General features: G+C 37.1%; 1 protein-coding gene across 4 annotated transcripts in view; it reads right to left on the reverse strand.

Moving 5' to 3' along the window:
- The window catches only part of FIG4 (FIG4 phosphoinositide 5-phosphatase), a 3828182-nt gene that overhangs the window by 1292449 nt on the left and 2508280 nt on the right, over positions 1-27453 (reverse strand). For all 4 annotated transcript variants that reach the window (XM_044066775.1, XM_044066785.1, XM_044066766.1 and 1 more), the window contains exon 16: positions 26396-26562. In XM_044066775.1, the coding sequence (XP_043922710.1) occupies positions 26396-26562 (167 nt within the window). The remainder of the gene's footprint in view (positions 1-26395; positions 26563-27453) is intronic.

Below are 27453 nucleotides of genomic sequence, written 5' to 3' on the forward strand. Positions count from 1 at the left end.
TAACAAAGCAGGAAAAAAAAATGGGAAGAAGAATGCTCATATGAAGACAAACAGAACATGATATGAGGACTGCCGGGGTCCACAAGGTTGTGGCAACAGGAATAATGAAGGAGAGACCATTCTAGACTTTTGTCAAGCAAATAGCTTAAGTGTGGCCAACACGTCGTTCACCAGAAAAGATAATCACAAGATCCCATATAAGACTGGTCAGCATTCAAATCGAGTTGACTTAATCCTAATTAGGAAACAGCAATGGGGGCAAATAATACAGTATAAACTAACTGAAGTGAAACAATTAGCCCCCAGCATAAACTACTGGTGGCCACAATAAGCTGGAGACAGTGGTCAAAAGAAGAATCTAACATTAGTACAAAATAGGCTACAGACCTGGAAGTTGACTATAACGAAAACTCAGTAGTTAAAAAAAACAGTCAGGCCTCTAGCACTTCAGGAAGAAGAGGAAATAGATGGGATTGAAGATGAAATGCAGTGTTTCAAAATAGTATTTGTCAAGTTAGCAGAACAAACATGTAGTAGAGCCAAGTATGGAAGCAAGGTACTTTAAGAAAGCTGGTGGTGAAATGCAGAAATCCAGGAAGTTATCAAAACAAAGAAGGAATGCAGGAAGAAGTAGGAGACAGAAAAGGTGGATCAAGCTAAGAGAGAATATTGGTTGGCTACCAAGGTCTAGGAGAGCAGTCACAAACAAACAGCAAGGAAAACAGAGAAACTCTACCAACTTTTGGAAAAAGACTCAGCAGATGACACAAAGGAGTTCCATCAGGTTGCAAGGTAATGACAAAAAGAAAATATGAAGACAGTCAGAAGATACCATTCATATGGGATGTCAGCAACAATTAGCAATCCAGAGGACCTCAAGGGCAGATGAAAGGAGTAGTTCAAGAAGCTTCTCAAATATAAAAAAAATTCTTTAAAAACTGTCCTATCACATGCACAGTCTATGATGAAAGATAACGAAGAACCCTCCCTGGAGAAGACTGTATGAAATGCACTTAGGAAAATGAAGTTGAAGAAAGTCACAAGCTCAAAAAAGTCACTGCAAATATGATCAAGATGCTAGGTATGTAGAAGGGTCTATATTAGTTTGCTGAAATTCATTTTCAGCGAATACCAATTCATAGACCTGTATTCAGCGAAATTCACTTCCGCGATTCGCTGAATATTCCTAGGACAAAGAAGTAATTTGCCAACTACACAATTTTGCCCTTTTCACCAATGTAGTGCAATCTCGGAGTTGGTATATATAGTTGGAGGGGGTGGGCTCGATTTAGTTAGATGTGGTCTGTTGTGCCACCGGGCACGTATTCCATTGCCTTTGGAATATTCAGCGAATCATGAAGTGAATTTCACTGAATACGGGTCGATGAATTGGAGTTCGCTGAAAATGAATTTTGGCAACCTACTACAGACCCATGTAAAAGACTAACTGGCCTTATAAAGTAAAAAGATACTAAGTATTTGCAGGGAGAAATGTCATCTCACTGCAGTATGGAAAGAGAGGGAGGCAGATCTAACTTAACTCCAGACTAAGCATTCTAGTGCCTGTGTAAAAGAACAAAGTATATATTCACAACTGTAGGCAATGCAGAGATAAATCCATGTCACAGTGCACAAAAGAGAAGATGCCTGATAACTGAATATGCAGAGCAGTAGAAATCAAGACACGGAAATAAGTACTTTGAATTCTGAGCAGGATGGAATACATTTGACTCGATAGTGGATGAAGAATGAGTCAATCTGAGCAATGCTAGATTTGGGAAAGCATATAACAAGGTCCCAAGAAAGGTAATTTGGACAGTCCTGCAATGCTTTGAAGTCCTGGAAACACTGGTAGAATTAGTGCATGCTACATACAGGAACCAATGATAAAAGTACAGTGTTTAGACTCACAGAGGGGCTCCCAGTGCAAGTGGGTGTGCATCAGTGCCCAGCAGCAAATGGGTCAGAAGAGAAAAATCAGTGAAGCTGTGGTGTACAGATGATGTTGCACTAAAAGCAGACTCTGAACAGAACTTTAGCAAATGATAGGGGACTGGAATGTGATGCTGAAGGCACATGAGATGAAATGGAGTACAGACAAGACAGTGATGATGGCAGCAAATAAAGGAAACTTGAAACTGAGATAGAAGGAAAATAATGGAACAGGTTAATAGCTTCAAATACCTGGGAAGTGTAGTTGATGAGGACAGAAGTCTTAATAAGGAGGTCAAAGCTAGAATCAGAGGTGCTACAACACACTGGCACAAAGTATCAGGGGTAGGGTGTGACAGAAGAATGCCAAAAAAGAAGAAAAGTAAGGTGCATACAACTGTAGTATGACCAGTGATTTTATATGGCAAGTAAACCTGGGCAGTGAAGGCAGAGAAGCTGAGGCAGTTTGAGCTTATGGTGATGAAGTGCCTGAGATAAAAAGCAAGATGCAAATTATGGAACAGAAGAAAAAATAAGAAAGATCATCAAAGCAGAAGCCAAAGTAGCTCCAATTATAAAGAAGGCCAACCAGGAAAGATTATGGAGTCACATTTGCAGGAAAGCAGAAGATGACTTGCTAAAGAAGATTTGGGAGAGACAGGATGAAAGCAAGAGTAGATACAGACATCCATCCAAGACATGGATGGATTGATGGGTTGACCAAGGCAGGAAAAGAAGCAGGTAGGCAGGCACGGCAGTCAAAAAAGGTAGGAGAGTGTCTCTGAATCATGAGAAGTAGTAATAGTTGACACAACATTCTGACCCCGTATAAAAATGGGAAAAAGGACTTTGATGATAATAATGATATAAAAGCTTTTGGCTGGCTGATTACATTAAGTCTTTTTAATACAAATCCTGTATATTTCGTTAAGTATAACCATGTTATTCATCCTTTGAATATAGACCATTTTGCTACAGCAAACATAAATTGGAATGATATTACTTGGTTAAACAGTATTCAGAAACTGACGTTGGGGTACCAGATGATCTGGCTGGTGGCAGGGTAGTACCACAGAAGAAGGAAGGGGAGGATGCATGGAAGAAGAAGTATTACTAGCCCCTCCTGGAATTTACTGTGTGTATGACTATGACTTAGTATGTGCCACAATTCAGTTGCTGTCTGCAAGATCACACTGCATAGCATTGATCTCAGAATGAAGAGGATGGAATCTTGGGACATCAGTGGTCATAACTCTGCTTTGTGAGTATAGTATATATGAGTACAGCAGGAACTAGTCATCACTCATGGCAACAGTGCTCATCTGCCATATGCTCTTAAGGCTGAGGTCTTGAAAGTCTGCATTACTTGTGTGCCTGATGTGTCTTTGAAATCTAGGCCATCAGCCTGCATACACTTTTGATTTGTGCTAAACGGCATGGCCGCAGACTTGTAATAATTAAACACAAGTTTATTACTGCTGAATCATTATTAAAATCTAACTGCATGTCATCTAAAGCGCTTGGAAGAGTTAGCCTCTATCAGCAGGGTCAGGTCATCTGCATAAAGTGGGACTTGGAGAGCAGGTAAGCCCGCCATTTATTAAAAGGAAAGACAAGTCCCAACACAGAACCTTGTGTGAATACAGCTTGAAACTACTGAGAACTCAGCAAACTTCATCCACAAAATGTGAAACATTTCACTCCAATGTACGGCTCCATCTCCAAAACCACATCGCTTGAGGCTTTCTAGCAATAAGATGTGGTCAGCAGATTTAAAGACCATAATAGGTTAACAAATATGACTGCAGCAAGATATTTTTTCATTATTATTACAAATATGGTCTTGCTGCAAACATGCAGCTAAGATACTAAACTCATTTCTAAAACCATGCTGAGCATGTGCCAACAACCCCACACTTGGACAAGCTTTCAAGAAGTTATATATAAAATGTTTTTTCCTTTAAAATCTTAGCAACGGGCTTCAAAATGGCAATGAGCATGTAATCACTAACAACAATAGGGCAAGGTACACTTGGCAAGGGAATACTGCTGCAAGTTTAAGTAGAGGTGGAAGTATGTTAGTGGAGATAAACAGATTAATTATGTATGTCATGGTTTTGGTAGTTAACTGATAAAGCCATTGTAAGAAATGCTCTCTGTAACGCTCTACTGAAAAGTCCATTTTAAACGTGTTAACCCTTAATAATTTTGCAGATTTTGTTGAAAAAGACCTATAGTAAAATCCACTTCTAACCCAAGTGTTATTATTGTGGTACTGTGCATGCATGGAATTACTGTCTACAACTAAATGTGTTGGGGGCATTACTGGGAAGATGTTTGTACATAGCAAACTGACTCATTTGGCATTTGTCCATTGTTTTATTCTAATAGCACCCAGCGGGGCAGCTTCCACTAGTTCTTTGAAAGCCCTCCCCTGCCCATTAAAACTGGGGTAATGGGCTAATAGGGTTTGCTTCTTTCTAATGTATACAGATTTAGTTGCTATTTTGGTTATTCTACACAAACCCATGCATCCACAGCCCCTTTTTCCCATTTTCACACATGGGGTTGGAGTGTCACTTCAACAATGACAATCATCTAGAGCCAAGCTTTACACTGCCGGGTGGCTAATCCTGCCACAGTAGTTCTTCCACATCACACACTTGCAAGCACTTTCACACCTATGGCCAATTTGGAGTGTCCAATCCATCTACTGCATGTCTTGGGAATGTGGGAGAAAACTAAAGCACCTGGAGGAAACCCATGTGAACATAGGGAGGACATGCAAACTCCGCACAGAAGGCACCCCAGCCGAGAATCAAACTGGGGAACCTCTTGCAAGGTGACAACACTATCCGCTGTGCCTATTCTTCTTTTTTTTAACACCTTTATTGAATTATTACTTGCGACTATGGCAGACTTACATTTATACAAAAGTATTCAAACTATATCAACAAGTTCACATTTACAAACATTATAATTCACATCTATTGTTGTATAGCATATAATCAAAGCAACATTACATAAATTATTACATTCCTGCCTTCTCTTAAACCTCATTCCTCCACCAAAACATTTTTGTGCATGTATTATTCTCAGAATTTCCGTTTTGTTCTATGTAATTTACTCCTACCCTTTTCTAAAGACCCCACTTCCTGTTATTTTATCTCTGTTACAATATTCACTACTTCAAGTATAGTTGGTTTATACGTTGATTTCCAATTTCTAGGAATTCTTTTTTGGCACCCACCAGAATTAAACTTAAGAAGGCCTTACTATGTCAAGGCAATTCAGATCCTGCATCCCAGCTCAAGAAATAATTTCCTTAGTTATACTCATTTGCTCACCCAGTATTCCTGACAGAGTACTCTGTAGATAATTCTTAAAGTCTGCCAACTCATTACACTCCCAGAACATAAGTTCCCTGTTACCCTCCCAACACACACACACGAACACCTCCAACATTTTCCAACTACCTGGTGAAAAATTCTTTAGAGTCTGCTTGGGGTATACAAATATCTATGCAAACACTTCCAGTCAAAAATCCTAAACCTTCTAGATTTTGTTGCACATTTGGAAGCCATACATATGTCTTCAAATTGTTTCTTTGTTAACTCCATACCTATTCTCTCCTCCCAATCTTTTCTGACCTCTTCTATTTGATTCCTATAATTATCTTGCAATATTTTACATGCCCTACTAAGTATTCCTTTTTAACAGTAGCTTTTGTTACATATTCAATTAAAACTCAACCAGTGCAGGCCTTTCATTATGGATTCTCCTCTTCATTTCTCTTTGTCTATACTCTAATATCAATCCCTGACTGGGAAGGCAATCACTAACCTGCAATCCAAATGTCTTCTTAGCTCCTTCTCATTCTATTACCTCTCCTTCTTTAATTATTTATTATCAATAAATTCTACACACATCTTTCTGTGAAAAAGTCTTCAGGAAGAACAGAATCCTATCCATGATAATTGAAAAGATAAGACCACACATACAAGCTGCAGAACTGAGGTTTCTTTGCACCTGAAATGTAGTCTCAATGAAATAGAAAGATCTTAGAGTGCAGTTAGTGCTTCTATGTGGGTTATAGGAGTTAGCTGAGGTGTTAGTGACAAATACCAAGAATGACTTCTAGGCAGCCTTCAAGAGAGTGGCACCAGGGATGACCCACTGGGATGTGACCCTTGACAGACCCAAGACATGCTGTAAAGATTTTATTTTGTAGCTTGCCTGGAAGCATAGAAGGATCTCAAAGGATGAGCTGCAGAGGACAGAGAAGCAACCTTTTTTTTAAACATGTTTACCAAGTTATCACTTAAGACATAGGCAAACATACATTCTATCAAAGAAAACAAACCATATAAACATGTTCTGTTATAAACATTATACATCACATACATTCTTTTATACAATTATCAGCAATCTAACATTACATATGTTGCTCAATTCTTGCCTTCCCTTAAACCTCACACCTCCAATACATTATTCTTCATCTGCTGTTCAAACAATTTCCATTTATTCCAAGTAATTTGCTCCGGCCACTTACTAAAGATCCCATTTCCAGTTTTTTTATCTCTATTACAATACTCACTGCCTTATTTATAATTAGTTTATAGACTTCGATTTCCATTTTCTAGTAATTGCTTTTTTGGCAGCCACTAGAATTAAACTCAACAAGGCCTTCCTATGTTTAGACAATTTTGATCCTACATCCCAGCTTGAAAAAAAATAATTTCCTTAGGTACACCTATTTGCTCAACCAATATTTCTGACACAGTACTCTGTAGTGAATTTTTAAAACCTGCCAACTCATTATGCTCCCAAAACATATATTCGCAGTTACCTCTTTCTTCCCTGTCACACCCCAACATTTGCCATCTACTTCAGTAAAAATTATTTGGATTCTGCTTGGGGTATAAAAATACCCATGCAAACACTTCCAAGCAAAAAACCTAAATCTTGTAGACTTTGCTGCATACTTGGGAGCCATACACACGCTCTCCCATTGTTTCCTTGTGAACTGTTTATTCAATCTCTCTTCCCAATGTTTTCTAACCTCCTCTGATTACTTCCTATAATTACTGTGCAGTGTTTTATATGCCCTATTAATCATCCCCTTTTAACAGCAGCTTCTCCTCTAGATTCAACTAGAACCTCTATGAGAGCAGATCTTTCACTTAGGATTCCCCAATCCTTTTCTCTTTGCCTATACTCTGATATCGATCCCTGACAGGGAAGGCAGTCTCTAGCTTGCAGTCCAAATGTCTTCTTGGCCTCTTTCCATGCTATAATCTTTCCCTCTCTAGCTATTTGTTTCCAATATCTTGGTTCCTTTGCCATATTTCCAGTAAATCCCAACCTCTTCTTGCCTATTCTATGTACTCCTAATTGCTGTCATCCCTAAAGGCCGAATCTCCTTTCTCCATTCTCATGTTGGCTTAGTTCTTAGAATACTTTCTGGTACTCTATGAATATATTCTGTATGGTTGTTGTTATTCTCCTTACGGATCTGCATCAAAAATCTCACTCTCCCCTTATGTATTTAATTTCCCATATGATTCTTCATTAGCCCTTTCCTCTCCGAATTATAGGTTTCCGCTTGTGTTATGTACATAAGCCTTAAATGTGTAGCTATAAAATACCCCTTCAAATCAGGTAACCCTAAACCACCTTGTTCTACTGGAAGGATCAGCTTATCCCACTTGACCACTGTCCTCTTCCCCTTCCAGATAAAATCCTTCGACTCTTTACAAATTGCTCTCCACAATTTCTCTTCTGGTTGATAAAAGTATACCTGACCTGTATATAAAACTAAAGGGACTAAACACATTTTCACTGCTTGTATCTTGCTATCCATAAACACGAGCTCCCAGTTTCTCAATTTTTGTATTATCCTTTTTGTCTCTTCCCACATACCCTCATCTGTCATAACAGAATCCTTTTTAACCCATACTTCTAAATACTTCAGTTTCTCGTCTCCTCATAAATATGGGTATTGCTGAACCAATTCATGTGTGGGTACAAACTTTACAGCTACAGCCTTTGTTTTGTCTTCATTAATTTTGCATCCTGAAAAAAAAACTGATACTGTCTTAAAATGTTCCACATCACTGAGATGTCTTTTCTGGTTTTATCACGTACAAAATAATACTGTCTTTGAATAAAGCCAACTTTTCTTGATTACCAAACCAATTATAACATGAATTTTTGAGTCTCTTATTTTCTTTGCTCTAAATACAATGCAAATAAGAAAGGGGAAAGAGGACACCATTTTCTGAGTCCTCTGTTCAAACACAACTTATTACAGAAGAACTCATAGGTTCATAGGAGTGTACTAAGCTAATAGCCCCTGGAGCCTTTCCATTTGCCTCCAGTCCCTCTTACATCTTCCTAATTTATCTTATTATTCTATCAGGGAAACAAATGTTTCCATTGTCCTAGTCATAAAATCCCATCTTACTCAGAGAAATGCTTTCTCTGCACGAAGACCTAAAAACAACACTGGTATTTTCTTACATTCTGCTTCCTTCTGAATCATCATGGCTCAATTAATGTTAAAAAACATTTGCCTCTCCCCCACAAAATCACACTGATCTATATCTATCAATTTTGTCAACACCTTTGCCATTCTTTTAGCTTTTATAGACATAAAACACTTTATAATCATGGTTTAAAACTGAAATGGACCTTTATGTAGCTGGGTCTGATTGGCCTTTACCATCTATTACAGAAATTATAGAACTTATAAACCACGCAATAGGGAAGAACCCCAACCTATTAGGTTTGTAACAACTTATGCTAGAAATTCTGATTTATTAATCAACAGCATACATAGACACTGGAATATTTTACAATGTGATCAAGAATTAGCCAACATAATACCAGACAAATGCCTGTTTTCATTTCACAAAGGCAAGAATTTGGCATCTTGCTTTAATCATTACAAACACACACATGACATCAGCCATTCTCACTCATTACAGACGACTTTGACTGGTTGCTTCCCATGTGGTCACTGTATCAATTGTGATAAAGTAACCAAGTCTAAACAATTCACAAGCAAAAACTGTGCCATGGTTTATGACATAATTTGTTTTGGCAATTGCAGCAGTGATTGGTTAGTCTATTTGGCAACATGCACCTGCGGTTCCTTTTACATTGGGCAAACATCTCGTCCTCTCAGGCTGAGAATCTCTGAACATGTAAGTAACATCAAAAATAAAAAAGTTAACAATGCTTTGTATAAACATTGTTTGGTATATAAAACTGCAAAATTTACTTTTATGATCACTGATGTTGTTGAGGGTAACAAATCAAACAAAACTGGATGGCATTCTATTTTAGATTCTAAAGAAAAGAAATGGATTGTGAAGTTAGGTGGATTATTCCCACCTGGTCTCAATGAGCAATTTTGAAAATGAACCAATGGAATTTTATTTAATTGTATTTAAACAGTAGCACTTGACTTCTCTGGTTTACGCTGATGAAGGCTGTGTTTTTTACCAGCCGAAACCGGTCTGATTACTTGTTTTCATGCTCTTATAATTAATCAATAAAAGTTTTTTCCAGGTCACAGTTTGCTGGCTCAACATGTTTTTTTGGATTGATTTTGTATTCAGAGCTGTGCAATAGTCCTCGTGCAGGAGGTTGGTTTTAGAGGTTGCACTGTTTTTCACATCCTGCTGGGGGCCTGTGAACCTGATGCTGGCTGTATGATTGTCTCTGCAGTCTCATATACTGTTTTTCATTTTTTGGGCTCATTTTCTTGCTCCTATATGCCGTTTTGGTTTATATTTCAACCATTTGGAATACCTTCCCTTTACAATATCTGGATTCTATCAGGGATATAAGTTTGGAAATATTCTGTTTGTCTTCCCTTGCTTACAGCAGCCTGGCGGGTCGGCCTAATGAACAAGCGGCATCATCAGTGCCATCAAATGTTGATTTGAGCACCTAAAAGGTACTGTTTTTGCTTTATGTGGAACAAACTTATTTTTTTGGGATTACATCTTGGTCATATCAACAGCCGCTGGTGAGCGGACCGTCTATACTGACTGTTTTCACACTAGACTTGTTTTTCATAACCCTATGGCTATTATCTTTTCGAGAATTGGTTATTCAGCAATTTTGTAATGATTTCATGGCAAATGGACAGGTGTTGCCGCTATCCTGACCAACTATTCAGATTTCAATATATGAACATTAAGAGGGGCCATTGACAGTCAGCAGTTTCGGCAGTGTTACACCGCGGTGGCTTTAACGAGTCGGATGCAATTTTCTCTGGCATTAAACTGTTTGGTCGGTTTGGAATATGCAACATCGGATTGCTTAGTGGTGGTTTAATTTACACTAGTTGATTTCTGATAAGACAGGAAGGTCATTGGACACATTTTTGCCTTTGCAGATGCTTTTTTTTGACTGGTCTTTTTACAGTAATACAGTTACTTTTGATTGAGGGGGCTTAGTGTTTTATGCATAGGAATGTCTGTGTTTTACAATAATATATTAACACCTTTGATTTTTGTCTTTTGTCTAGCTGGTGAGTCAGATGTTTGTATGACATAGGCATCAGATATATGGGGAACTACATACAAATAAGCCACTGTAATGGGGTTATGCATGTGAATACTAGTTTTCTAATGTTTTCCAATGCTCTTTTAGTAGTCAGGTATTTAGGCATGTTTATGGCACATTACTATTTCAGTTCTATTGTGTCATTGTTTAAACCATAATTCCAGCCTGTTTACAACTGTTTACTTAGTACCAGCTCTCCCAGTATCACTGGTTTGGATCCGTTCAGGATCAACAGTTGTGTCTACCCTGTCTTTTTAGCTTATATGACTTTTTGGCATAACATTTTTCAACTTTTTAGTATATATATATATATATATATATATATATATATATATATATATATATATATATATATATATGCTGAATTCTGGTTCTCTAACAGACAGGGATTCATGGTATATCTCCTTATATCTTTTGTGCTTTTACATATAACCTTAGCCTGTCTATGAATTATTGAACTTGGTGTTAGTTGCCCCAGTATTACTTACATGATTCATTTAGGATGGACAGGTTTTAAATGATAAGAGGTATAATTACTGTTTTCCGTTTATTATTATTTCCATTGTTCATGAGAGTTCTATGTTTGTACAATAATTATTATTCTGAATTGGGATACTTTCCATTTAACTATTGGTTGGCACTTTGGATATCCGTGCAATTTGCACAGTTTTTTGGGCCACATTGTTGTTCCCGGGCCATGTTAATACATTATTGACTTATTTATCATTGTTGGCTTATTCCCTTGACTATCTGCATCCAATAATAAGTTAGATTTTGGGCCCCTCTTGGCTGCTGATCATCCATCCAGATCTCAGGTTTTGTCTTTTGTTTTCTGTCTTCTTCAGTTTTACCATACATAAATTGGTTTAGCAATTGTCTTAATGCCTAAGGCATTAACTTTCCAGATTTATAAAGGGACGTAGCAATTTTGAAATTGGCCAGTATTTGGCCTATGCTTTTTCTGACTATTATTGTTCCTTTACTTAATGATCGGCTATGGTTCAATGACATTGACGTAGCAATCTTAAATCCTTTTGGATCAATGCTATTATTGTCAATATTTAGATGGACTCCTATATATTTTCAATATATTTATAAGCCGCTGATCATCTGTTCTTTTGGCTTTACAAGTCAACATTATAATTATTGCTATTAACAATTTTGTGAACCACTAGGATGGATCTACTTAGTTTAGTTTCAGGTTTATCAGCAGACAGAGAGGACCTTGGAGCATTTGGGCTGGGTCCCAGTATAAATAATGGTAACACCAGTGAAACTTTGGGGCCAGAGTCCACTTGTGGTTTAGCCTTTGATAAGTTGCATAAACATCTCAGATCATTAAGATCTAATGTATGGCACTCTAAGCTTTTCAAGGCCTATATGGCCAAAGGCATCACACCGAGAGGGCTCAGAATCAGAATACTATCCCATGTGGGTGAGGCTGATGAGGAGCTAAATAGTCAATGGGCAGCTATACACAACAACAGGCTACCATGTCCTTTGTTGAGGCTTTGGCCAAATATCACGATCGAGTGATTGACCGGGTGATCAATGTGGTCACCGAACTGTGCAATGAAGTACAGCAATTTGAGGGAGATACTTTTTTTACTAAACATCTGAATAAGGTGGCAACTGATCTTTGCAACCTTGAGGAACAACTTAAGATCAGAAAAATCAAAAAATTTCAGCATGATCAGCTTGATTACCAGGGTGCCAACCCATTCAGCAATTCTAACAAACATGTTAGATTTACACCAAATCAACCTAGAACTCCCAAAAGGAAAAGGCCCAGGTCCATTCTCAGGAAACGCACTATAGACAATGGTTCATCTACTGATGTCCCATCATCCTGTACAGACAGTGACATACACCTAGCATCAGACTCACCGAACGCCAAAAGGATGCAGGGATGTGTCCCTTTAGGACAAGATATAAACGAGGGGGGAGGAAGCACAAGAAAAACCAACAACATTCCAAGTTTTTTGAAATTAGCAATGCAGAAATAAACAAGAATGTAAATGTAAATGTTTTAAACTTATTAGACTTTGTTTTGTCACCTACCCATCTGTCTATTCTTAATAAAGGTCTTACTTTTATCCCTGGTTTTGTGGTATCTGAGGATGTCCTGGCGCAAGATGTTATGTCTTTTTGCAGAATTCTAAACCTTAAGTTGCAGTTTGGTGATTCAGATAGTAATTATAATCATGATAGATTTTTGTATCACAAATCACGATACCTTCCTCCCATGCATCCCATTGTACACCAGTTCCAGAGCAGTATTCTTAAAGATCTGCATTATTCTGGCGCTGATACTCACTTCACACCCAATAACTTGTCACTGGCTGAGAAGCAAGCAATCACTGAATTACACAACAACAGGGACATAGTCATCATTTCTGCCGACAAAGGAGGGGCGGTAGTAGTCATGAACTGGTCTGATTATGACAAGGAGGCCAAGAGACAACTCTCGGACAGACGCTACTATTCAGAAATGTCAATCAACCCCACTTTCAGATTTAAGAAACAGATTGATGACTTTTTATCTATTGCTAGGGACGAAGGCATCATCACAGATAACGTGATGCAGCAGCTAACGATTCTGCCAATCAATACATCTACTTTCTACCCAAGATACACAATGACCCGGTTAATCCACCAGGTAGACCTATTGTGTCAGGTAGGGGATACATCACGGAACCACTATCTGTATTCCTCACCAGATATCTGAAGCCTTTGCTATCATGGGTATGCTCTCACTTACAGGATACTACCGAATTTCTACAAATTATTTCTGATACACAGTTGGAACCGGGATGGCTAATGTGTACACTTGATGTCAGTGCTCTATATACCAACATTCCTCATCAGGTTGGTTTGGAAGCTCTTGCCCATTGGTTAGAAGTGGCTGGTTTATATCAGCCAGATTTCAATTCCTTCCTGGTAGGTCTTGCAGAACATGTCCTTACTAATAACGTCTTCTTTTATCAGGATACTTGCTACTGACAAACCAAGGGTACAGCGATGGGGGCGTCCTTTGCCCCCATCTAGGCTGACCTATTTATGGCCTTTATCGAAGATCAAATCATTTATGATAACAGCCATAATATCTATTTGGATGAAATCGATATCTGGAGACGTTATATGGATGACTGCTGGATGGTATGGAGGGGAGATATGGAGTATCTAGCCGAATTCATATCTTATCTCAACGACAACAAATGGGGTTTACAATTTACAGTGAATTATCATGTAAGTACTATCACCTTTCTTGATGTTCTGATCAACAGACTACCTGATCACACTTTAAGCACTCAGGTTTTCAGGAAGTACCCCGAATACAACACTGTCCTCCATGCATCCAGTTTCCATCCTCCTCACATCACTAGAAATATCCCTAAATCTCAATTTATAAGAATGAGGTGGATTTGCTCTCATGATTTATCTTTTCAAGAACACAGACAGGACCTGACTAATAGATTCAGATCCAGGGGATATCACATGGGACATGTTCTGCAAGTCAGCAATTGGGTCAACACACTTCCAAGGGAGGACTTATTAACTTATAAACCACGCAATAGGGAAGAACCCCAACCTATTAGGTTTGTAACAACTTATGCTAGAAATTCTGATTTATTAATCAACAGCATACACAGACACTGGAATATTTTACAATGTGATCAAGAATTAGCAAACATAATACCAGACAAATACCTGTTTTCATTTCGCAAAGGCAAGAATTTGGCATTTTGCTTTAATCATTACAAACAGACACATGACATCAGCCATTCTCACTCATTACAGACGACTTTGACTAGTTGCTTCCCATGTGGTCACTGTATCAATTGTGATAAAATAACCAAGTCTAAACAATTCACAAGCAAAAATTGTGCCATGGTTTATGACAGTCTATTTGGCAACATGCACCTGCGGTTCCTTTTACACTGGGCAAACATCTCGTCCTCTCAGGCTGAGAATCTCTGAACATGTAAGTAACATCAAAAATAAAAAAGTTAACAATGCTTTGTATAAACATTGTTTGGTACATAAAACTGCAAAATTTACTTTTATGATCATTGATGTTGTTAAGGGTAACAAATCAAACAAAACTGGATGGCATTCAATTTTAGATTCTAAAGAAAAGAAATGGATTGTGAAGTTAGGTGGATTATTCCCACCTGGTCTCAATGAGCAATTTTGAAAATGAACCAATGGAATTTTATTTAATTGTATTTAAACAGTAGCACTTGACTTCTCTGGTTTACGCTGATGAAGGCTGTGTTTTTTACCAGCCGAAACCGGTCTGATTACTTGTTTTCATGCTCTTATAATTAATCAATAAAAGTTTTTTCCAGGTCACAGTTTGCTGGCTCAACATGTTTTTTGGATTGATTTTGTATTCGGAGCTGTGCAATAGTCCTCGTGCAGGAGGTTGGTTTTAGAGGTTGCACCGTTTTTCACATCCTGCTGGGGGCCTGTGAACCTGATGCTGGCTGTATGATTGTCTCTGCAGTCTCATATACTGTTTTTCATTTTGTGGGCTCATTTTCTTGCTCCTATATGCCGTTTTGGTTTATATTTCAACCATTTGGAATATCTTCCCTTTACAACATCTGGATTCTATCAGGGATATAAGTTTGGAAATATTCTGTTTGTCTTCCCTTGCTTGCAGCAGCCTGGCGGGTCGGCCTAATGAACGTGCGGCATCATCAGTGCCATCAAATGTTGATTTGAGCACCTAAAAGGTACTGTTTTTGCTTTATGTGGAACAAACTTATTTTTTGAGGATTACATCTTGGTCATATCAACAGCCGCTGGTGAGCGGACTGTCTATACTGACTGTTTTCACACCGGACTTGTTTTTCATAACCCTATGGCTATTATCTTTTCGAGAATTGGTTATTCAGCAATTTTGTACTGATTTCATGGCAAATGGACAGGTGTTGTCGCTATCCTGACCAACTATTCAGATTTCAATATATGAACATTAAGAATGCCATTGACAGTCAGCAGTTTCGGCAGTGTTACATCGCGGAGGCTTTAACGAGTCGGATGCAATTTTCTCTGGCATTAAACTGTTTGGTCGGTTTGGAATATGCAACATCGGATTGCTTAGTGGTGGTTTAATTTACACTAGTTGATTTCTGATAAGACAGGAAGGTCGTTGGACACATTTTTGCCTTTGCAGATGCTTTTTTTGACTGGTCTTTTTACAGTAATACAGTTACTTTTGATTGAGGGGGCTTAGCGTTTTATGCATAGGAATGTCTGTGTTTTACAATAATATATTAACACCTTTGATTTTTGTCTTTTGTCTAGCTGGTGAGTCAGATGTTTGTATGACATAGGCATCAGATATATGGGGAACTACATACAAATAAGCCACTGTAATGGGGTTATGCATGTGAATACTAGTTTTCTAATGTTTTCCAATGCTCTTTTAGTAGTCAGGTATTTAGGCATGTTTATGGCACATTACTACTTCAGTTCTATTGTGTCATTGTTTAAACCATAATTCCAGCCTGTTTACAACTGTTTACTTAGTACCAGCTCTCCCAGTATCACTGGTTTGGATCCGTTCAGGATTGACAGTTGTGTCTACCCTGTCTTTTTAGCTTATATGACTTTTTGGCATAACATTTTTCAACTTTTTAGTATATATATATATATATATATATATATATATATATGCTGAATTCTGGTTCTCTAACAGACAGGGATTCGTGGTATATCTTAGGCACGATACTCCTTATATCTTTTGTGCTTCTACATATAACCTTAGCCTGTCTATGAATTATTGAACTTGGTGTTAGTTGCCCCAGTATTACTTACATGATTCATTTAGGATGGACAGGTTTTAAATGATAAGAGGTATAATTACGGTTTTCCATTTATTATTATTTGCATTGTTCATGAGAGTTCTATGTTTGTACAATAATTATTCTGAATTGGGATATTTTCCATTTAACTATTGGTTGGCATTTTGGATATCTGTGCAATTTGCACAGTTTTTTGGGCCACATTGTTGTTCCCGGGCCATGTTAATACATTATTGACTTATTTATCATTGTTGTTGGCTTATTCCCTTGACTATCTGCATCCAATAATAAGTTAGATTTTGGGCCCCTCTTGGCTGCTGATCATCCATCCAGATCTCAGGTTTTGTCTTTTGTTTTCTGTCTTCTTCAGTTTTACCATATATAAATTGGTTTAGCAATTGTCTTAATGCCTAAGGCATTAACTTTCCAGATATTATAAAGGGACGTAGCAATTTTGAAATTGGCCAGTATTTGGCCTATGCTTTTTCTGGCTATTATTGTTCCTTTACTTAATGATCGGCTATGGTCCAATGACATTGACGTAGCAATCCTAAATCCTTTTGGATCAATGCTATTATTGTCAATATTTAGATGGACTCCTATATATTTTCAATATATTTATAAGCCGCTGATCTTCTGTTCTTTTGGCTTTACAAGTCAACATTATAATTATTGCTATCAACAGTTTTGCGAACCACTAGGATGGATCTACTTAGTTTAGTTTCAGGTTTATCAGCAGACAGAGAGGACCTTGGAGCATTTGGACTGGGTCCCAGTATAAATAATGGTAACACCAGTGACCACTTGTGGTTTAGCCTTTGATAAGTTGCATAAACATCTCAGATCATTAAGATCTAATGTATGGCACTCTAAGCTTTTCAAGGCCTATATGGCCAAAGGCATCACACCGAGAGGGCTCAGAATCAGAATACAATCCCATGTGGGCGAGGCTGATAAGGAGCTAAATAGTTAATGGGCAGCTATACAACAACAGGCTACCATGTCCTTTGTTGAGGCTTTGGCCAAATATCACGATCGAGTGACTGACCGGGTGATCAATGTGGTCACCGAACTGTGCAATGAAGTACAGCAATTTGAGGGAGATACTTTTTTTTACTAAACATCTGAATAAGGTGGCAACTGATCTTTGCAACATTGAGGAACAACTTAAGATCAGAAAAATCAAAAAATTTCAGCGTGATCAGCTTGATTACCAGTTTGCCAACCCATTCAGCAATTCTAACAAACATGTTAGATTTACACCAAATCAACCTAGAACTCCCAAAAGGAAAAGGTCCAGGTCCATTCTCAGGAAACACACTACAGACAATGGTTCATCTACTGATGACCCATCATCCTGTATACACAGTGACATACACTTAGCATCAGACTCACCGACCCCCAAAAGGATGCAGGGATTTGTCCCTTTAGGACAAGATATAAACAAGGGGGGAGGAAGCACAAGAAAAATCAACAACATTCCAAGTTTTTTGAAATTAGCAATGCAGAAATAAACAAGAATGTAAATGTAAATGTTTTAAACTTATCAGACTTTGTTTTGTCACCTACCCATCTGTCTATTCTTAATAAAGGTCTTACTTTTATCCCTGGTTTTGTGGTATCTGAGGATGTCCTGGCACAAGATGTTATGTCTTTTTGCAGAATTCTAAACCTAAAGTTGCAGTTTGGTGATTCGGATAGTAATTATAATCATGATAGATTTTTGTATCACAAATCACGATACCTTCCTCCCATGCATCCCATTGTACACCAGTTCCAGAGCAGTATTCTCAAAGATCTGCATTATTCTGGCACTGATACTCGCTTCAAACCCAATAACTTGTCACTGGCTGAGAAGCAAGCAATCAATGAATTACAGAACAACAGGGACATAGTCATCATTTCTGCCGACAAAGGAGGGGCGGTAGTAGTCATGAACTGGTCTGATTATGACAAGGAGGCCAAGAGACAACTCTCGGACAGACGCTACTATTCAGAAATGTCAATCAACCCCACTTTCAGATTTAAGAAACAGATTGATGACTTTTTATCTATTGCTAGGGACGAAGGCATCATCACAGATAACGTGATGCAGCAGCTAACGATTCTGCCAATCAATACATCTACTTTCTACCCAAGATACACAATGACCCGGTTAATCCACCAGGTAGACCTATTGTGTCAGGTAGGGGATACATAACGGAACCACTATCTATATTCCTCACCAGATATCTGAAGCCTTTGCTATCATGGGTATGCTCTCACTTACAGGATACTACCAAATTTCTACAAATTATTTCTGATACACAGTTGGAACCAGGATGGCTAATGTGTACACTTGATGTCAGTGCTCTATATACCAACATTCCTCATCAGGTTGGTTTGGAAGCTCTTGCCCATTGGTTAGAAGTGGCTGGTTTATATCAGCCAGATTTCAATTCCTTCCTGGTAGGTCTTGCAGAACATGTCCTTACTAATAAAGTCTTCTTTTATCAGGATACTTGCTACTGGTAAACCAAGGGCACAGCGATGGGGGCATCCTTTGCCCCCATCTAGGCTGACCTATTTATGGCCTTTATCGAAGATCAAATCATTTATGATAACAGCCATAATATCTATTTGGATGAAATCGATATCTGGAGACGTTATTTGGATGACTGCTGGATGGTATGGAGGGGAGATATGGAGTATCTAGCTGAATTCATAGCTTATCTCAAGGACAACAAATGGGGTTTACAATTTACAGTGAATTATCATGTAAGTACTATCACCTTTCTTGATGTTCTGATCAACAGACTACCTGATCACACTTTAAGCACTCAGGTTTTCAGGAAGTACCCCGAATACAACACTGTCCTCCATGCATCCAGTTTCCATCCTCCTCACATCACTAGAAATATCCCTAAATCTCAATTTATAAGAATGAGGCAGATTTGCTCTCATGATTTATCTTTTCAAGAACACAGACAGGATCTGACTAATAGATTCAGATCCAGGGGATATCACATGGGACATGTTCTGCAAGCCAGCAATTGGGTCAACACACTTCCAAGGGAGGACTTATTAACTTATAAACCACGCAATAGGGAAGAACCCCAACCTATTAGGTTTGTAACAAGTTATGCTAGAAATTCTGATTTATTAATCAACAGTATACACAGACACTGGAATATTTTACAATGTGATCAAGAATTAGCAAACATAATACCAGACAAATTCCTGTTTTCATTTCGCAAAGGCAAGAATTTGGCATTTGGCATCTTGCTTTAATCATTACAAACACACACATGACATCAGCCATTCTCACTCATTACAGACGACTTTGAATAGTTGCTTCCCATGTGGTCACTGTATCAATTGTGATAAAATAACTAAGTCTAAACAATTCACAAGCAAAAATTGTGCCATGGTTTATGACATAAAATTTTTTGGCAATTGCAGCAGCGATTGGTTAGTCTATTTGGCAACATACACCTGCGGTTCCTTTTACACTGGGCAAACATCTCGTCCTCTCAGACAGAATCACTAAACATGTAAGTTAACATCAAAAATAAAAAAGTTAATAATGCTTTGTATAAACATTGTTTGGTACATAAAACTGCAAAATTTACTTTTATGATCATTGATGTTGTTAAGGGTAACAAATCAAAGAAACCTGGATGGCATTCTATTTAGATTCTAAAGAAAATAAATTGATTGTGAAGTTAGGTGGATTATTCCCACCTGGCCTCAATGAACAATTCTGAAAATGAACCAGTGGAATTTTATTTAATTGTATTTAAACAGTAGCACTTGACGTCTCTGGTTTACACTGATGAAGGCTGTGTTTTTTACCAGCCGAAACCGGTCTGGTTACTTGTTTTCATGCTGTTATAATTAATCAATAAAAGTTTTTTCCAGGTCACAGTTTGCTGGCTCAACATGTTTTTTTAGATTGATTTTGTATTCGGAGCCGTGCAATAGTCCTCGTGCAGGAGGTTGGTTTTGGAGGAAGAAATTATAGGTACCACAGTTTTCTTCCAGGACACCCCTCCTTTTAAAATACTGTAAAAAAAAAAACCTTACAGATATTTTTCACTTTCTTCTCTCTTACCTTCCAAACTTTCACATATATTCCTGGAGACTTTCCTGCAGATTAATTATACATCACCATTTTATCTAATCTCCTCCTCTCTTAACAGTTGTTACGCCTCATCTATCTGTAACATTGGCATACTTATGTCTTCCATAAATATTTCCATTTGTGCTTTTTCTTGATTTCCACATTACTCTGCTTTATACAAATAATAATAAAAAAAATTCAAAATATCTCTAATACCGCTACAGGATCTCTAGTTATTTTTCTTGTTATAGGCACAATAAGTTTGGCAACAACCTTTCTACTTTCTGTTGCCCAAGTCATTTTGCTAAGAGTTTTTGTGCTCATGAGTTATCAAAAAACAGTTGCTTAAGAGCAATTTGTTTCTAAACACATGCATATATTTCCAGATATTCCGATATTTTCTCTTTAGCACTCTGCAATTGTGCCTCTTTGTTCTGTGAGATTCTGTTTATTCTGCAGTGCTTTAACCTTTGTCAGCCCCTCTAAGTCTTGTTATTTCTTAACCATATCTCTTTCTCTTTTATTTCTACCATTTTTAAATCCACTTTTATTTTATCCCACTCACTAGCTATACACTTCTGAAGAAATTTCTATCTTCCCAAACAACTCTCAAATAATTTCCACTACACATTCCTTAATTTCCTCTCTTTTTAACGGGTAGATAGGAAAATGCTAGCATCTCATTTTTACTTAATTACCCTGCATTTTTACCTTAGTTGTTACTGGGGTTTGACCTCTAATAGATAGTGGATGCTTGTAAAAGCTTTCAATTAAATGCACATGTTCCTGTGAAATATAATTTCTGACTAGTCTAGCCCAGTTACTGTACCTTGGGGAACAATATGTAAATTTTCTCAAAGTTCCACTTACTGAATTTATGTCTTCCATACCAAATATCTTCATAAATTTCTTAAGAAATCTATACTCTTTTCTTATATTTTCCCTTGTCACACCCCTAGATACATCCTCACTGCTGCAAATCAAGTTCCATGCCACACCTATAATTAATATTCCCTGCTAAAAGCTAATTATTTCTCTCAAAGTTTTCTTAAACTCTATAACAGCAGTTGTACAGGGAATATAAACACATGCCAGTATAATCTTCACTTGCCAGTAGCCCCTAACTACCACTTATCTACCATTACTATCTTTTTTCATCTTCTATCATGTTGGAGCTCCTCAAGCAATTAGTGTAAGTACTCCCCTTTTCTTTTGTTCCTGATATTCTGCTGAATCTCCACCCTGAAATTGTTTCTTTATCAAATGCACATGCTCACTTCTTTTGAAATGCATCTCCTACAGCACTGCTATTTGCATTCTGCATTTCTTAAGATAATTCAATACTCTTACCTTTTTGTCTATACCTCTAAAGCCATTCATATTCAAAAAACATGCTTAATGAAGCCATTAGGACAAGAAGTTATTACTCCTACCTATTATATATGACAAGTTTTTTAAAATGTCTATTTCAACCTTTTGTGTTACATGAACCTTTGAATGTTTGGCAGTCTGATCCTTTATACAGTTGTTTCTTGTCATCACCATTTGAACCAATGTCAGATTTTAAAAGACTGTCAGTTTTAATGAAAACCATCAAACACACACACACACACACACACACACACACACACACACACACACACACACACACACACACACTCAGACACCCCTTTAATCTTTCAACTTAAAACAAACACACAAACTATGCATAACTTCAAATAAAGAAGTTTAATCCTTCTAATATGAACAATTGTTCAAAATAGACAGCTGAACCCACAGGCATTAATTAACCTAAAATTAAGGTTATCCATTCTAAGCAGCATGGTACAATCCAAGTTCCTACTTACATTAATTGCTGTCTGTTGTTGTTTTACCTTTATTTTGTTCCCATATGTAAAAACAACTTGTATGCTTACAGATAACATTAACATGTAGCCTTAAAAACTGCATTGAGTATCTTTAAATAAAACTAAATTATATTCAGTTATCAGAAAAACTGCTACCTCTTATTCACTCCCAATAATTTCAAAATTGTGCTTTTTACTGAGCTACTTGTCCTTGTACCTTTTAATTTTATGTTTCTCAAAGTAAAGAATGTCCAGAATCTCAGTTTGTCTTCACTTTTAGTCAGCTTGTTTCCATGGAAACAAGAACAAAAAGTACAGCTCCGCTAAGCTGCAGTCTTCTCAACTGGCACTGAACATTTATTTGTGTAAAGAAAACAATTTATTACATTGTGGTCTCTCATTAAAAAAACACTTGCTTGTACAAAACAAATTGTCATTAGATTAAGCCAACTGCATTAATCCGGACATTCACTTATGCAAAAGTAAAAGAAAATGTTCACTTCTACACATATTATAATCAGTGAACGTTTACACCCCATTCCTCCACCCCAACAGCCCAAGCTCACAACCTCCTCACTTAAATGTGCTTTTGTCCACCCTTTATCTTTTTACATTGTAATGCCTACATTTTATAAAAAGTAATGCCTACATTTTGTAAAAACAAGAAAAAAAGGTACTTGTTTACTTTAGTAATCTTTATTACATAGAACAGTTACTGACAATGCTTTACTATATAACATGCAATTTATATCATGACATATTTTATACAAATATTATTAAAAACAAAAACTATTTTACCTACAGTTGTTTTTTCGTTTTTCTTTTTTCTATTTTAGTGTCCTTCCAAACATTAATGAGATGAAGTGTGGCATATGTCAGTCCCCTAGCAAGTTTAAAAAACAAAACAAAAATTCAATCTTTCTCAGCCACTTTTTCTTGTAAAGCCATATTTCATATATGTGACTGATGCTTTATAGTCTTATTGATTCACTAATTTCAGTGTTGCTGGTCTTCTTCCTGTTCATCTTCATCTCTCAACCTCAGATTCCAGTTCAAATCCAAAGTATTCCAGAATTTTCTATTCAATACCTGTGCTTTTTTCTGCCTCTCAAGCATTTTCCTTTGAAACTTTGGAAAGGTTTCACTGGCAAAGTATTTCTATGAGGATTATCATCAGAAGAATGATGGCACACCCCTTGTTGGGCAAACTTTTGTATTTCCCCTTAGCCTGTTCTGCATCAAAACATGGCTTTGATCCTCCAATATAGCAGCTTGAATCTCACAAGTGGTGTTCACTGTTTGCTGGCATAAATTTTTCTCTTCTGCCAGTGCACTGTGAATAATCATTTTCTACAAACATTCTACCATCGCCATTTTTTTAAAACTTTGCCCTCCTGCTACAGGATCAATTCTTTATGCTAGTATGATTGCATCTTTACTAATACGGGTCTTGGCTGCTCTCTAATATCCAGATTTGGAGCATGCACACAATGTGTCATTTCATTTAAGAAATCCTGTAGTGGAATACTAGTCCAATTGCTTGTTTGTGCTTTCAAAAAATTAATACAGTATGTGCCTTCTAGTTTCTTTGGTACAACAGCAAATCACAGGTTTTGTCTGTGTGCTCTGTCTAACTATGCTATTTTTTGAAACAGCTCTTCTCAAGCAGTCATATTCAGCCAGACCTTTCTTATTTCGACCTTTGATTTTTGCAGTTTTATCAGTTCATCGGAATAGCTATTTAAAGCTTCTTCCATCCATTTTCCAGCCTTTTGTTACTCGAGTTGATATACTCCTTCAATGTTTCCTTTATTTTAACCAGCTCTGAGCAAATTTGAATTATTTTCCTTTCAGTTAATGGAAGACTTCCCTTGTACCAAAGCTGGAGCTTGAACTTTTTTTTCTGAACAACTGCAGGAGTCTTCTCAGTCAGTATTTTCTCTTAACATTTCTACCTGGTTTTATTCAGGCTCTCTAAGTTTCTTCTTTGCAGGCATCCAGGCAGTGTACTTAGTAGCCAGTAACTGATTTTTACTAAAACTGGCAGAGTTACTGGCCCTTGTCTATCAGTTTCTTTTTTCAAACTGGAAGAGTTGAAATTATATTGTTGACCAATGCACAGCCATTTTGGAAAAGCTACCACTGCAACCTTGAACAGTAGTTGAGAAAAATGGTTGAATAGACAGATGTCCAATATTTAGAAATAAAATATGGACACACTCCCATCATACTCATTTTGCACTCCCTCCAGTATTTATACAAGTACATCCAAATGCAAACCTGGCTATTTACAAGTGGGTGAAAAAGCATACTCTGTCTTGTGTCTATCACCACTGGACAAACATTCAGCCTTCACTACACCAATCCAGAGTGAAACACTACTTAAATCAGCCATTAAGGATCACTATGAGGTCCTCAAGTGAAATGAATATGTATTACCACATCTATTAAAATAATACATACATTAAATAAAACAAAGTCTTTCTTATTTTCCACTGTCCTGACACCTTGGTAAAAAGATTACCAATGGGTAACAGGCAACACAAGAATTAAAAACAATTATGAGTACAAAAATAAAATAAAAATAAAAAAATGAAAATAAAATCAGTTAAAGCCATACAAGATAATTTTCCAGTCAAAATATTTTCAGTTTATTTCATCACACAGTCCTAAAGGGTATATAGGTGTTAAACTTCAGAATTAACATTGCATCCCTGGCCTTAACAGCAGCTTTCATTGTGTAGTTTTTTTTTTTTCTTAAAATCAGCACAAATATGTATCAAAGCTGCAATATGTCAGTATTACTATTATGGAACTGGACAAAATGTTTAACCCCTGGACTTCCAGGGTCACATTCTCTAATTTTCCCCAGTATTTCCAAAACTTATGTTTTAAGTATCACAATTTCTTCAACATATGTTTTGGAGCACATGCAAAACAGGGCATGAACAACATTAGATGTATCACAATTGCAGACAACACAAGTGAAGTAATCTGAAAATGCGGGTAATTTATCCTACTGCAGTTAGTACGCTTAACAGGAGTACAAATCATTCAACATCTGTAAGAGTACATCTCATATTTCTTAATTCTGAAATTACGTTAATTGAGTATCACTGTCTAGTCACAATGAAATGCAAGCTTACATTTGGGTGAGTTCTAAAACTAACAGACCATACACAATATGCCTAGAATATCTAAAGTTTCCTTATGAAGTCTGAATAGTTTTATAATTTTTCCTTTGTAAAAAATATTTAGTTTTGACTGATGAGTTTATTTATAGAATATCCGGGACATAATGTAATGACTACATCATCAATGTAACTTTAATGTGCTCTATTCTGCTGCATTTGAGTTAGTATTGATTGCAGTCATAATGTTTTAATGTTTATCTAAGTATTGCCAATGACAAGGCCAAAAAATCTCTAGATCAACTAACTCACACTATTATTAAATACAAAACAACTTGTTAAAGGAAATGTATACCCATGACATTACATTAATGGCAAACTACAGTGTTGGATATATACTGCAACATAGTCTTGAATTTTCTTTGCTACAGGCATATTAACTAAATAACAGCAGCTTACACACGATATAAAACATAATATTTGAATATCATTCCATGATTATTTAAATAATGGCATTCCTATTGCTCATCATTCTTACTGTCCCAGTCCCCAGCACTCCATGTCCATGGCAGGTCTCCTAGCTTAAGGGCATCCTAGGGGCTTGGCCATCATTTCTTATATCTAAGAGTTTTTTTTTTTAAATACCCTACCCACTTCCCTTTCCTCCCTCCCTCACTCATCAACCATGTTTGAGTGCAACTCCCCTCTGTAGACAACATCTCCCCTTATGGAGCATCATTGATGAGCTCTCTTCCATCCAGGATGGACACTCCCATTCCTCCCTGCTGCTCCAACAGTCACCTCAGCGCTAACTGAACCAGGGTCGACTGTTCCACAGTAAGGGTGTTATCTTTCCATGCCACTGGTGAAGTATGATATTTTTCTCCCATTTTTGATATAAACACCACATAAGATCTAAGTTTCTGCATAATACTGAGCATTGTTGTAATACCAAGGAAGAAGACAAGAAAGGAAATGTGTTCTTACCAGAAAAAGCATTACTGTAATATCTTGAAAGTGTCTGCATTATATCCTTGGAGTGCTGTGTCCAAGGTGCTATCTTCCTGTATGTTTTTACCCTGTGGACAAGCTGTGATCCTCCATATTGTACAGAAAGGGTATCTCCATGATCTTCATACAATTCTTCAAACAATCTGATGTATGAAAAACATCAAAAGTTGAAGTTCTTACATTCACATTTATACTCTTTAATGAATTTCAGCATTAATACACTTTACGTAATAATGGGGACTGTTAGAAGACTTTTCATCATCTCTTATCCCATACAACTGTCTATCAAACTCCAAAACATTCAGCATACCAGCTTAGCTGTTTTTGCTTTTAGACCACATAAATGTTAAAGCTTATAAGGAACTCCCTACTTCCTCTTGTACATACCTGCTCCCTTTGTCTACCACGCTGAAACACTTGAATTTTTATAGTAATATTTTTCACCTTCCTCCCACCAATCCAACCAAATAACTTAAATCCAGAACTTTGAGTTGAGGTTATGCCTCACTTCTTGATGCTAATCCTGCTGATACACTTTGTGTCCTGTATGTTTACCTAATGATGTCTTAAATTGAACAATATTGTTGCCATCCTATAAACTACTTTGTAAACTCTTATCGTTTACCGTATAATTTTCTTTCTTCTGCGGTGTTACTATTACCTCTTCTAATATGATGCATCATATCCCTTAGCTTTAGAAGTGCTCCACAGAGAGCATTCCAATGTGTTCATACAGAAACATCTTTAAATCGTACACTAACTTCATCTGGTTCAAAGAATATAAACCTAACTTACAAAGTCTTTTTTTTTTAAACTTATACCTGCAACATTTCCATCTCTGGCTTGCTCTCATTCCCTCTTCAGCTCTGATTTTCACAGTTGCTTCCTTTCTAATTGTTTCAGTGCTGTTTTGTTTCATACTGCTGACCTGACCCTGTCAATACTGATTCCAACCAGCTAGGCCACTGTGATATCCATCTCCAGTCTCTATTCCAACCCCTCCCCTAGTTTCTTTCACTTTCTTTTCTTTCCAA

Source organism: Protopterus annectens, chromosome 1.part0 (genome assembly GCF_019279795.1).
Source record: "Protopterus annectens isolate FY-2018-M chromosome 1.part0, PAN1.0, whole genome shotgun sequence".
Taxonomy (NCBI): domain Eukaryota; kingdom Metazoa; phylum Chordata; order Ceratodontiformes; family Protopteridae; genus Protopterus; species Protopterus annectens.